General features: G+C 37.8%; 1 protein-coding gene across 3 annotated transcripts in view; it reads left to right on the top strand.

The window, feature by feature from the left end:
• Positions 1 to 9,588, top strand: part of pag1 (phosphoprotein membrane anchor with glycosphingolipid microdomains 1) — a 161,677-nt gene extending 152,089 nt beyond the window's left edge. For all 3 annotated transcript variants that reach the window (XM_067980702.1, XM_067980703.1, XM_067980704.1), the window contains exon 8: positions 1,147 to 9,588. In XM_067980702.1, the coding sequence (XP_067836803.1) occupies positions 1,147 to 1,518 (372 nt within the window). In that variant the 3' untranslated portion in view covers positions 1,519 to 9,588. The remainder of the gene's footprint in view (positions 1 to 1,146) is intronic.
• Positions 9,589 to 14,081: the final 4,493 nt, after the last annotated feature.

Below are 14,081 nucleotides of genomic sequence, written 5' to 3'. Positions count from 1 at the left end.
AGATATGAGATTTATTTTCTATGGAGATGCCCCTTCAGAACACTTTGAATTTTGACACCTGATTTGATACATTTATTGGCATTTTGAAGCCTACAGTGATTTCAAGTGTCAATTTCAATGTAACTTTTTTAATTAAGTAAAGCACATCACATCTGAAACCCCAATCCCAACTTTATTTTGAAAACTTTGGTTGTTCCATATGTACACTGTCAGGAATACTCAAATAAGTATGCTACACCTACCATATGTCATGTCTCAAATAACTTATGTAGTGTATTCCAAAATATTATTTTCTGAAATAAATCTATCTAATTTGCATTTGAATGAATCAACACTTTGTACTTCCACCGTCTCCCTAGGGAGCCTGTTCCATAGATTTATCAACTGCTCACTGAAATAATGTTTTCAATACTACCAATTTCTAATCTGGGGGGAAAGAAAAGCAGATCTTTCTTGTGAAATGCTGACAGTTGGCATGCATGCAAATGCTCTTCTAGTCACCCCTTTCTCTTTTTCATTTTCATTATAATTTATTCCACAATTCCTTGCACTTTGTGAGGTTTACAGCACCCAGTTTGGCTATACATTGAACTCACACACTGCCACGTGATCCACAGTACTACAACAACCATATATCATAGAGCAACATTGTGTCACCATGGAAAGTTTGATTTTAAAAAGTAGTATAAATAAGATGCATGATAAGCTGAGGATTTACAGAAAAATAAACCATTAGTGAGTCAAGTCGGCATCAGTTTTCCTATAGATTGCTGAGTTGAATCATTCATACATCGCCAATTAATCTGCCGCCTGAACTCTTTAACTACTCTTTAGCCAATTTCTTTCTCTTTCTCGCTTTCGTTTCACTACATGGATCATAGATAGTAAGGCTGACTGCTGCAATAGCTGGTACCTTTATCCACTTGATTAAGCTAAGATTTTAGCTTTTACAATACAATGATACCAATCAAGTGGAAGAATACTATGTATTTTGGAGCTTGTTGAAATTTAGTCAGCGCCAGAGTGGAAAGTGGTATTTTTGAACTCTGTCACATTGGGCCGAAAATCTATAAGAAAATCTTAGTTTTTGGTGTACCTCGTTTTGTCCATCTAGAATTCTAATGCTGGCTAATGGTTTCTTCCTAGATTGCAGCCATGTACTCCACTGTGAATAAACCAGCACAGCAGTGGTATCAAGCAGACACAGAGCAGGAAGGTGGATATGCCAGCATCGATGAAGTGACTCCTGGAAGACGTCCGTCTACAACCAGTCATCTATATGCATCCGTAACTGACTATGAAAGGGAGCCCAGAGTTGCAGGTCAGACTGAATCTGTAGATGCTGTGGGGGAGGACATTGATCCAGGATATGAATCCGTCGGAGCGCTGAAAGAGGCAACTCCAAAACAGGAGACTGAATTGAATGGCAACCAATCCCTGTGCACACAGGGAGAGAACCATTACGAAAGCATCCATGAATTGCAACAGAAACAAAACATAAATAACCCTGAAGTTTAACTGTAGAATCATTTAGCCCTCCTGAGACTCACATTCTAGGCCTTTATTTTAAAATCACTTGCTTCACATTTCTTATACTAGGTACCTTGTAAATAAAATGCAAGGAGGAATTATTTCCTGACTATATCTACTCCTGCATTAATGAAAAGGGCTTTCATCCCTGTTGAATAAAGCTTTAGCAAAAGGGAGAAATTATTTCTGGGTGTGTGAATAGGAGTTTCTTGGTGATTTTTTTTTTCTGTTGGCCTATTTTTTATGCACAAAGTAATTGGAATTAAATTGCAGAAATAAATAGCTGCAATTAGTGCATCTGTGTTCTTTACAGAATGCTATAGAGTGAACTCAGCACTTTTATATTTGGTAGTTAATTTTATTTGGGGGACGGAAAGATGGTGTGTATTGTCACAAATTAAAGAACTCTGAGTGCACAGTTTAAAAAAAAAAGCATTTCTCTTTTGGTGGGGATATATTAGTAATAGCTATGTGGGACAAAAATCATTAGAAAATGAATACTCATAGCAATAACCATCTAAACTTTAACTTTCTCATTTGCTTATGATCCAAATAAATTAGAATTAGGTCTATCATTCAACAGGGTGCAACCACAGTGACTATCCCTTTTTGAGAGATTTTCCTGTTGTCGGCTTGAGAACCATTTAGTCTCCGCACTACTGAAGCACTATATGAACTGATCCTCAGTTATTTGTCTCCTATTGGTACCAGTATCCTGCTGTTACTCTGCTAACAGGAAATCCATCATGAAGGATTTTGCTGCCTTCCATTGAGTGAAAAGTTGGTTTCTACTTTCCAAAAGACGACGATAAGAATGTGTAAAGTGCTGGAAAGTGAACCTCTAGGCAAGATGCCTTCACTGAACCCATCCATGCACCAGGAATGAACCTTCAGAACTGAGACTGCAGCCCAAATAATACAAAAGCACAAACTCTCCAGATCAGGTTTATTCAATACAGAACATTTGTAATGACTAGTAGTCTTCCTCCAGTTCTGTACCAGAAGCCTGTCTGCCTACTAATTTCAGGCTTTGCTGAAGAGCTACTAGTTAAGCTGTTGGATCACTTATCTGAAGGAAAACTGTTCCTTGGATGATGTAATGGAAATATTTAAGGAGAAACTCCGTCATCCCACATATCAGCTTCAATGCGCAGCACCTCCAAAAGCTACTCATCACTGCCGCCTACAGATGTTAGCGATCCAGCTGGATCAGTTAATGTAATCTCATTGGAGCAATGTGGTTTGCACTATTCTTTCAGGCTTAAATACACAATCAGGCATCTTAAGAGATACAACACATCTATGGTGTGATCTATTGACAAACAAGGCAGGCAGTTAGAACTAAGCATTGATCTGCCTTGGCCATTCTCAAGTCAAATCTGGCATAATTCCTCCAGATTGGTTCTTCAAGTAAATAGTTTGTTAAGTAAGGGTTTTGCATTCCCAGACATTGGCACATGCTAGCCATCTTCAACAGCCTCCACATTAAGGCCTTTTAATCCCAAGTGGAAGATTAGGCCCTTAGTTTGACTATGAACATCTGCTTTGCATCTTAAACCACATTCTTATGTAATTTGCTGTACCTGTTAGGTGCCAGATCACAATAATGATTCCATTATTCTGTTGTATCTGCTGCCACTTTACATAAGTGAACCAAAAGGTCCAAGGTGTTTCTTCTGGAAAGTGTAAGTCAAGAGGTTGCAACAATAATCTAAGGATCTGAATAAGTTTCCATAATTTGAAGGTTATCCTTTCCTGCCAAGTTCTGAGCTTTTTTACTGTAACCATTAAAAACAAAGTTTGCAGAACAATTAATTACAAAGCGAATACTCCAGGATCGGGCCTTGTAATGACCCTATTCCTCAGCATTTATCTGAAAAATACACCTTTATCTAATCTTAACAACATTATAAACAAAAATACTTTTTTCCCTTTTTAAAAAAAAAAATCACATCATCCATTGACTGGTCTCATTTTTAGGATCACCACATTTCCACGGCCAGGTATCAAAATGTGCTGCTGGAATTGTGGCAATGTCAACTTTGGAAAGCAACTGGCCAGGTTCAGTTAATGGAGTGCAAGTGTAGATGGATGTTTTACAGTTTCATTTGATTACCTTTGCGATTGGGAGGAATTTTGCAAAACCTTGCAGGTGATTAGATTAGTCAGCAAGGATTGAATGTTGTAATCTGAGATTAGAAAGAGATAAAAGACTGCATGGAAAGCAATACTTATTATATTTCAGGGATTATGGAACTAACCAACCAGGGTAGGTTAATAGAAATTATAAAGTTAATAGTTTGGAGTTCTGATTGATTATCTTTGGACTGTAGAAAGAACTTTTACAGCACCATTATCTCAGGAAATTTCACAAGTTAGATAGCCCACGATAAATTAGTTTGTACTTGGTCTGTTGAAGTAACACGTTAGATGTAATAAATTGGATAGCCAGGTGGTGAAGGATAGAATACTAGAGCCTGGTCTGCAGTTGCTTCCAAGCCTTTATTCATAGATCAATATTACCCGCTGTGCACCCCCTAGATAAGCTCTCATAAATGGATACAAGAGAGTCTCCAATTGATACGCACCACCTGAATACAATTACCACTAATTGATATAAATCACATGGATACAATTAACATTAGATAGCCTTTTCTCATTCTGTTCTTTGTTCTTAAGCTATCTAAAAATTTCTAATGCTGACCGTATAAAGCAGAATTTATGAAATATATAAAATATCAGGATAGACATTCATTATTTGAATTTTAATAAATTAAATTTATGAAAGCTAACTTTTATTTTAAAAATTGATGTGATTGTCCAGGGACCAGTGGTCAACATTCCCTTAGTGATTAAATAAATTGGGAATGGTCGAGAACAGGGCAGGTTGCATATAAGTGAAACTTGATGGATCAAAGAACCTTTCGTCATTCCATGTTTGTTTTCTCAAATACGACGAGAACAACCCCTCCCCACCACCTCCACTGTGAACTAAAAGTAGTGATTAGTAAAGGGTGTTGAGAGCCAAGACTAAATGAAGAAATGTCATGTTTCAGTGTCTCTCCTTAAAATTTGTAAGTATTGCAGCTCCAAGTAAAAGCAACCATTGTATGGTAACTTTTTTAAAATTCTTTTTCTTTTTTTCATTACAAATGTGTTTTTTTAGATGAATTCTGAAGAATGACTGCATCGAAGAGCCTTATCCAGAAGTATTCCTTTGTCAAACAGAATATTGTATAAAGATATTCCAAGTAAAATCAGTGATTTTGTTGTAAACAAGCTAAATGGGCTCAAAACAAATTCCCCGGGATAGATGGTATTTATCCCAGAGTGCTGAGAGAGACAAGGGAGAAGTTTTATGAGGTACTGATGATTATAATGAAATCACTAAACAGGGGGTAGGGGTAGCAGTAGATTGTAAACCAGCTAATGGGGATTTCATATTCAAAAAGAATGACAAAACAGAGATAGGTAACTACAGACCAGTTAGGCACACTTCCATTCCATGTGAAATAATGGACTATCAGGAGTAAACTTAAGGCTCATATGTACAACCAAGTTAACAGCAGTCAGCGTGAACCACGAAGGAAAAGATCCTGTCTAACCAACCTATTTGACTTCTTTGAGGAAGTGATGACATAAGTGCACTGTAGTTAGTCCTATGGCATGGTGTACCTTGAGTTCCAAAAGGCTTTTGACGAAGTTACACATGAAAGGCTATTACTTAAACTCAAAGCTGGGGGGATTCAGGGTAAATCCTGATAATGGATAAGAAACTGTTTAAGGGTAGGAAATAATGAGTGCTTGTTAAAGGAGTTATGTCAGAGATGGGGGGCAATACTGAATTCAGAAATTCTATGCAAAGTGGTCAAATTTACAGATGGTACCAAACTAGGAGGGGCAGTGGAATCGGAAGAGGCACCTCCGAAATTACAAATGAGTTGGACAAAATATGCAAGTGGGCAGAATAATGGCAGATGAAATTTAATGCAGACAAGTGTGAAGTGACTCACATTGGAAGGGAAAATAGATTGCACGCATGCTTCATGAATGGTGTTGAAATAGCCAAGAATGAAGCTGAAAAAGACCTAGGAGTCTTTTGTAGACTTGACACTAAACATGTCCAACCAGGCAGAGTAGCAAATAGAAAATATTAACTATATTGCCTAAACAGTAGAATATGAGTCAGATGAAGTAATAATCAAACATTATAGTGCTCTGGTCAGACTGCACCTTGAATACTGCATCCAGATCTGGTCACCAAGAAAGACAAGAGACATTCAAACGCTGGAGGCAGTGTAGGTTAGACCCACAAGGCTGATCCCCAGTGTCGGGTCTGAGTTATGAGGAAAGACTGGAGAAACTTCGGCTCTTCATTGTAGACAGGAGGAACCTAAGAGATGGCCTAGCAGAACTATACACGATTGTTAAAGGTATAGAAAAAAGTTCATCCAGAATGTTACTTTAAACTACAGGAATAGAACTAGGGGGCACGGGTTCACACGAGTAAAAGGTAATTTTTGGAAATTCTTCACACGGTGATCAACATGTGGAATAGATTTTCTCTCAGAAAATTGGAGGCAAAGACCCTGGAATCATTTAAGAAACAATTGGTTTCTACAATGGCTGAACATTAGGATCTCAGGATAGATGAATAAAGATGGACCAAATGGCCTGCCTCATCCATATTTATCTTGTGATCACACCAAGAAATGGAATAATATATTTCAGATTCTGTAGCCAGTTCTAGTATAATACTTATAATGCAAGCAACAATGATACTTTTACCACTGGTTTGCTAGCACAAAGGAATTCAAATACCCAAAGGCTTCTTTAACATCAGTCACCAAATATCACTTAGTAATGTTTTTTGTAGCAGTAACAGAAATACATCTGGTCCTGAAGTAATGTTGGGTAATTTATATTCTCGAAATGGTAATGTCTACACACCAAAGTCAACATGCATCCTGTCCCTTTGTCGAACCAGCATAAAAATGAAGTAAACTTCCTACCATAGATCATTTAGAGTTGGTGGCTATTATGCCCACACAAATAGGCCCACAGAAAAGCACAAGCCACAATGTTAGTGCCATATATATAATTTTAAGTTGTTTCAATTTGAGGTCTGTATCATAATTGTCTTTTTAAAATTCGCATGGTTCAGTTAGCATTGATAATACATTTATTCATTTAGGTCTATTGGTGGTTTTTGAAAAGGTATGTCTTGTAATTGTAGTACATGTATGAATATTGACAATATATAATGAGAATCTCTGGACCTGTACAATAAGCCACTTGGAGACGTAGTCTGTCAATAATTTTAGCAAAGTCCTTTCTCTACTGATCTGGAAATCTATGTCCTTCGAGTGCAGGAAACTATAGCTTAATGAAACCTACACAGGTTGCTTGGAATCAGTAAATGATTTGTTTTAAAATACATGAAAAGAGATATTTGCTGGAATAGAGAAAGTGCAAATGAAATGGAACTGATATAAATGCTGTACTTCCAACTCTGTTAAGAGAGCTTGTTGCTCAGCTTCCATATTCCATTTATTTTACCAGCTTCACCTGTTATACTGCAGTATTTGTGAACCTCTGCTATTTGTGTTGTTAATGTTAAGAAAATATGGTACTTATTACATGAAGTACAGTAACTTTTGTATTGACTTTTTAAAAGAATCTTTTGTACTTTTTTAGATTACAAGGTATGACATTTACATTACAGTTGGTTTTACTGAAAACTAATGGAGAAATTTATATTCTAAATCATTTCTTATAGTAAAATAATCTGGTTTTATATTTTATTTTAACTTCTTAACATTCGGTAAGTGTATGTAGTAAAAGGGAATAGTTTTAATGAAAAGATGTTTGGCAAACTTTTTTTGAGCTGGGGCAGGAGAAGAATTCTGCATCGTTTTTGTTGCAGTGATGCTCTGCAAGTGAGATGATGTATTTCAACTGCTTTACATCATGTTGATTTTTTTTGGTAAATAAAAATTGACAATCATAGACTGGTTACAGCACTGAAGGTGGCCATTCGGCCCATTGAGCTTATGCCAGCCCTGTGTAAGAGCAATCCAATTAGTCCCACTCCCCTGCTCTTTCCCCTTAGCCCTGTAATTTTTTTCCCTTCAAATGTTTATCCAGTTCCTTTTTTGAAAGCCACGATTGAATCTGCTTCCACCACCCTTTCAGGTAGCGCATTCCAGATCATAACTGCTCGCTGTGTAAAAAATTTTTCCTCATGTTGCCTTTGGTTCTTTTGCCAATCACCTTCAATCTGTGTCCTTTGGTTCTCGACCCTTCTGCCAATGGGAACAGTTTCTCTTTATTTACTTTATCTAAACCTATTGTGATTTTGAACACTTCTATCAAATCTCCTCTTAACACCCTCTGCTCTAAGGAGAACAACCCCAGCATCTCCAGTCTATCCACGTAATTGCAGTTCCTCATCCCTGGAAACATTCTAGTAAATCTTTTCTGCACCCTCTCTAAGCCCTTCTCATCCGTCCTAAAGTGTGGTGCCCAAAATTGGACAATACTCCAGTTGTGGCTGAACCAGTGTTTTTTAAAGGTTCAATATATGCTTTTTTAATTGCTTTCTCAACCTGTCCTGCCACCTTCAAAGATTTGTGCACATATACCACCAGGTCTATCTGTTCCTGCACTCCCTTTAGAATTGTATTATTTAGTTTATATTGCCTCTCCTCATTCTTCCTGCCAAAATGTATCACTTTGCACTCCTCTATGTTAAATTTCATCTGCCACGTGTCAGCCCATTCCACCAGCCTATCTATATCCTCTTGGAGTCTATTACTATTCTCCTCACTGTTCACTACACTTCCAAATTTTGTGTCTTCTGCAAATTTTGAAATTGTGCCCTGTACACCCAAGTCCAAGTCATTAATATATATTTAAAAAAAACAGTGGTCCTAGTACCAACCCCTGGGAAACACCACTGTATCCCTTCCTCCAGTCCAAAAAACAACCGTTCATCACTCTCTGTTTCTTGTCACTTAGCCAATTTTGTATCCATGCTGCCACTGCCCCTTTTCCGTTTGCTTCAATTTTGCTAACGAGCCTATTATGTGTCATTTTATCAAATGCCTTTTTAAAGTCCATATACACATCGACCAAATTGCTCTCATCAACCCTCTTTGTTACCTCATCAAAAAACCCAATCAAGTTAGTTAAACACAATTTGCTTTTAACAAATCCATACTGGCTTTCCTTTATTAATCCACACTTGTCCAAATGACTATTAATTTTGTCCCGGATTATCGTTTCTTAAAACTTCCCATCATCAAGGTTAAACAGTTTAGTGAACTTGTCCTGAATACCGCAGACTGGCCGAAGAACTGGTTATTGCATCAAGATACCCAGATAACAATATCATCAGCTTCCTCTCAGCAAATTTGCAAACAATAAGAGATTATAAACATTTTTGAAATGCCAAGTTTTCTTGCCGAGAGGCAGTGGGAGTTTCTAGCTTTAAATTTTTGGGGCATTACTCTTTATCTCAAAGCTCTTAATCACAAAATCTGTACTTCAGTTTGGTGAAATTTGGCCCTCTGTTACCAATAGATTTAGGATTAATCGTATCAATTTCTAAATTTGGGGAAGAAGTACTGCTGAGAAGTAATCCTTCTTCCTCGTTCCTTTCCCTGGTATGTAAATATACAGCTAATATGTATTGGAGCCTTGGTTTAGATCTGCTGTCATAAGTCTGATGATTTGCTGTAATATTTTGATTGTTGTCGCATGACTATAGTAATGGGACCATGCCGTGATCTTTAGTATAAAAATCTGATTGGTCAGATTAATTCTGTGATTAATGAAAACTTTTTATTTGAGCAGGAAACAATTGGTATCACATGGTAACTATTTCCTAATTTACCTAGTCTTTTCTCATTATTTACAACCATGGTGTTGTCCTGCATTTGGTCCATTACTTTGGTTTCTTGATGTTTTAAAGAAAATCTGTGTGGAAATTGATGGATTGTGTGCAAAATTGTGGATAATTGACAATGTTGTTAAATAAAGATAAAATCTGTTTTAGATTAGATTTTTTTACTGTATACATTAAACAATTTTGATCCTTATTTGATACCTTTTAAAAATGGTATTTTCACTAAAGTAACTGTAAAACTTTTCATTGCTGTGCTGTAAAGAAAGTAAAATACCACAAAGTACTATTAAATAAAGAAAACTATCAATTTCAAGTCAAACAGCTAACTGTTTAAAGAGCGGAGCCAAGTCCAAAATGTTCTCTTGCCCCTAGTGCCAAAAAGTACCATGACACACGAGTAAGGGGTCCTTGCTAAAAAGAAAATTCCTAAAGATGCCACTGCCAGATATTGTTTGTGGGACAACACATTAAATGGGAACATAAAGTGGTTACACGGTTATCCCACTTTGCCTAGTAGTGGAAGAGGTGTTTTGCTCACAACAGGAGGGAGGAGTCCACACACGTGCACTTTCTAGGAAGGATCACTGGATGGCAATCAGGAGCAGGAGCATTGGCACATTTTTAATACCTCCCCATAGTCCAGAGACACTGAGACCAACTATAGTTACCACACCGTTGCCCCCCAGCTAAAATCCGCTAACTCTGTAAATCCCTTCCACTCCTCAAACAACTTCTACAGTAAATAGTCACCCAGCTTAAGAGCCTAAGTGCCACTCTGTGAAATATTTTCCTGTGCATGTACGTTTCCTGCTGTCAAAACTACCAGTGCTCAATTTGCAGATGCTGTGCACTGAATATGGACATCAGTTAAAAGAAAAACAGAAGTCCCATTGGCCCCTATTCCTTTCCTCTTTCCAGCCATTCATTCCCTCCATTTTCCCACATAAGCTGCATTTAATTTAGGTGATGTGAGCAAACACCCCAACCATACCTCCACTGCAAAACAACAGCAACCTACGTTTATATAGCACTTTAACATAGAAAAACATCCCAAAGTGCTTCACAGAGGTGTAGTCAAAAATATGGAAGCCAAAGGAGGAGAAATTAGGAGGGGTGACCAAAAGCTTGGTCACAGCGGGTTTTTGAGGAGGGTCTTAAAGGAGGAGTAGAAAGTGAAGAGTTGAAGGGGTTTAGAGAGGAAATTCCAGAACATGGAAGCTAGGCGGCTGAGGGAGGCAAAGGGAAGGGAGTGTTCATGAGGCCACAGTCAGAGGAATGGAGAGTCTGTGGGGAGGGGGGAGGGTTGTAGGGCTGAAGGAGGTTACAGAGATAGTGAAGGGCAAAGCATGAAGAAATTTAAACATCAGGATGAGAATTTTAAATTTGAGGCATTGGGGGACCCGGAAGCAAATATAAGTCTGTGAGTACAGGGGTAATGGGTGAGCGAGACTTTGTGTGTTATAGGATATGGGCAGTAGAGTTTTGGATGAGCTGAAGTTTACAGGCTTATACTATTTATTTTACCATTGCAGTAGTGATACTTTGAAACTTTCCTTTTCCTTTTAGCTCACTAATGCCAGGTCTGAACTGGAATAGAATAATCATTTCTTTATTGACTGCAGCTGAGGAAAGCGTCACAAGTTGCTTTTTAATGAGGGAAAAAAAAGATTTGTTACTCATTTGTTGCTAATGTTTATCCTTCCCAGAACAACGCTAAACACTGTCTAGCAATCCGTTAACACCTTCTAACAAAATTACACCACTCACATCTACTTTCTCGCTAAAATCGTGAAAGCATGATGCCTTGATAGAAAACATTTGTTTCCTATCCATGGATTTTTTTTTTCTCTATTTGGATATTAGTTCAGATAGCAGAACCAAATAACTCAAATAATTTTCCAGTCTGTGTCAAAATGTTCTTGTTATTTCTAACTTTCTAAAAAAAAACCTGTAGAAATAAGAGGTGGCTAATGCATGGGGCACAAGGCTCCTTTCCATGTGTAGAAGGTATTTTGTTTTGTATTTTTATAATGTTCTGCTACTGGTCAACCGATAGCTGGCACTGGTGCCAGTTTCTGGCCAAGTGAGCAAACTAGCACAACTACAAAAACTGGGAAGTTCTGCTTTCCAGAAAGTTTCACAGAAGTTTTTATTTTGGGCAATCACTTACTGTTTGTCCGTTGGCTGTTTACAATTCACAGTGGCATTCCTTTGTTTGAGATTTTTAAACATAATTGGGATTTTTAAACATGCCTTTGCTGCATATATAATATTTTTACATTTTCTGGTTACAGGAATGAGCAGGATAGCCCCAATATTCCAATCATATTTTGAAGCACAATTGTACAAATCAATGCCATGGTGGAGAAATTCCTTTTTAGATATTCATTATTTACAAGGAAAACATAAGATAAGGCACTAAATTTTCATTGAGCTGGTATTTACAAGTTTTAGAATTCCATGTGAGTGATTATAAAATTGTTCAGTGTTAATGTAAACTTAAACTAGCCCTCATTCTGACTTAGATACATTTTAAGACCTTCAATACTCTGGCTACATTTTTATCATTAATGTTATACCAATTTCTCTTTTACTTGGTGAAATGACAGTTCTGCAAAGTTCAGAGCTATCTCATTCCATGTGACATCAATAACCGCTGTCTATATTAAAAATCTTATGACTGTGTGAACTTCCTGTCAACTTTTTCTATTTATAATAGAATTGCTTATGTAAACTAGTCACGTTGTAATTATACCCTTCCTCCACTTAAAGCGCTGCACTGCCACCAGTGGTGAGAGGGTGTAATTGCAGCGTGACAAGTTTGCATAGGCAGTTTCCGTTATAAATGAGGATATAGGAATTTATAGTTGCCTGGAGGTGTGTGTAAGATTTTTTTAATATATGGTAGATAATAACACATCAAATATTAAATAAAAATGAGGGACCAGCCATATAAATACTGTGGCTATAAGAGCAGGTCAGAGGCTGGGTATTCTGCGGCGAGTGACTCACCTCCTGACTCCCCAAAGCCTTTCCACCATCGACAAGACACAAGTCAGGAGTTTGATGGAATACTCTCCACTTGCCTGGATGAGTGCAGCTCCAACAACACTCAAGAAGCTCGACACCATCCAGTACAAAGCAGCCCGCTTGATTGGCACCCCTTCCACCACCCTAAACATTCACTCCCTTCACCACCAGCGCACTGTGGCTGCAGTGTGTACCAGCCACAGGATGCACTGCAGCAACTCGCCAAGGCTTCTTCGACAGCACCTCCTAAACCCATGACCTCTGCCACCTAGAAGGACAAGAGCAGCAGGCACATGGGAACAACACCACCTGCATGTTCCCCTCCAAGTCACACACCATCCCAACTTGGAAATATATTGCCGTTCCTTCATCGTCGCTGGGTCAAAATCCTGGAACTCCCTTCCTAACAGCACTGTGGGAGAACCATCACCACACGGACTGCAGCGGTTCAAGAAGGCAGCTCACCACCACCTTCTCAAGGGCAATTAGGGATGGGCAATAAATGCCAGCCTTGCCAGCAATGCCCACATCCCATGAACGAATAAAAAAAAAAGAAAATCAATGAGAACGGTTCCAGGACTGATCCCTCTAAATTATGAAGAGAAATTTCAGCATTAAGCTAATTGGGAAAGTGCATGTAAGATTTTTCATATATTGTAGATATAAATCAAATATTAAATTAAAAATAAGGACAGAATGTTTGCCTTTAAAATGGGAACTTAATTAAGTCTGTATGCCCTGGTCCAATTATCCCCTGCCCTTTAACTCTGCTTCACCTGAAGACTACACTTGGTCTAAACTCCATATGTGCAACGCCACGGGAGATTGACTAGCATAACATTGAAAATAAAAATCATTGATTAAGTATGCTGTGCAGGTTTGATTTTGCAGCCTGGCTAGTCCATTTAAAACAACATAGTCAAGAGTCTGGAATAAGCATAAGGTATTGAAAGCACTGGAGTCAACTTTACTGATCTTTAACCTTACTGGAATTCAATGCAGATCCAACTGACATCACACTGGATATTATGAATCAGCCAGAGGTCTTAGCAGCTTCTTCAACTTTCTTTATTTCTGAAAAATAAGTTGCTTTTGATCAGTACATGGATGAAGTCCCCAATTTTAATTACTAATTGGGAGTATTAAGTCATAACCACCGATGGACCTTACTAATTTTCTGGAAAGTGATTATTAACTGCAATAAGAAAAGTTGCATTTTGCACTGGTGCTTGTACTGTTCTTTCTCTGGTTACTTTTCAAAAATGTCAATAAAAATGCATTTTGAGTCAATAAATTACAGCAGTTTTGATTCTGTTAATTATTTTCTTTAATTCTTTGAATAATGAATGTATCCTGCAACTCTTAGGCTACACAAATACTATATAACAGTCCAGAGATGTGAAACACACTGGTGCATTGATGAAGATCCAGAGAGGATCAATGAAAATAGTTCCAGGACTGAAGTTTCTAAATTGTGAAGAAAAATTCCAGCATTAAGCTAATTCGGACAGTTGAACCGTTAAAGTTATCAGGCACATCACTAAGCTAATTGCACTTTAACGAGGTGTAAACAGTTGATTGAAGCTGCTTGGAGACTTGACTGTGCCTGAAA

The sequence above is a fragment of the Heptranchias perlo genome, chromosome 3 (genome assembly GCF_035084215.1).
Source record: "Heptranchias perlo isolate sHepPer1 chromosome 3, sHepPer1.hap1, whole genome shotgun sequence".
NCBI lineage: Eukaryota > Metazoa > Chordata > Chondrichthyes > Hexanchiformes > Hexanchidae > Heptranchias > Heptranchias perlo.
Note: the sequence above shows the minus strand (reverse complement) of the source record. Positions and strands in the feature narration are given on the sequence as shown.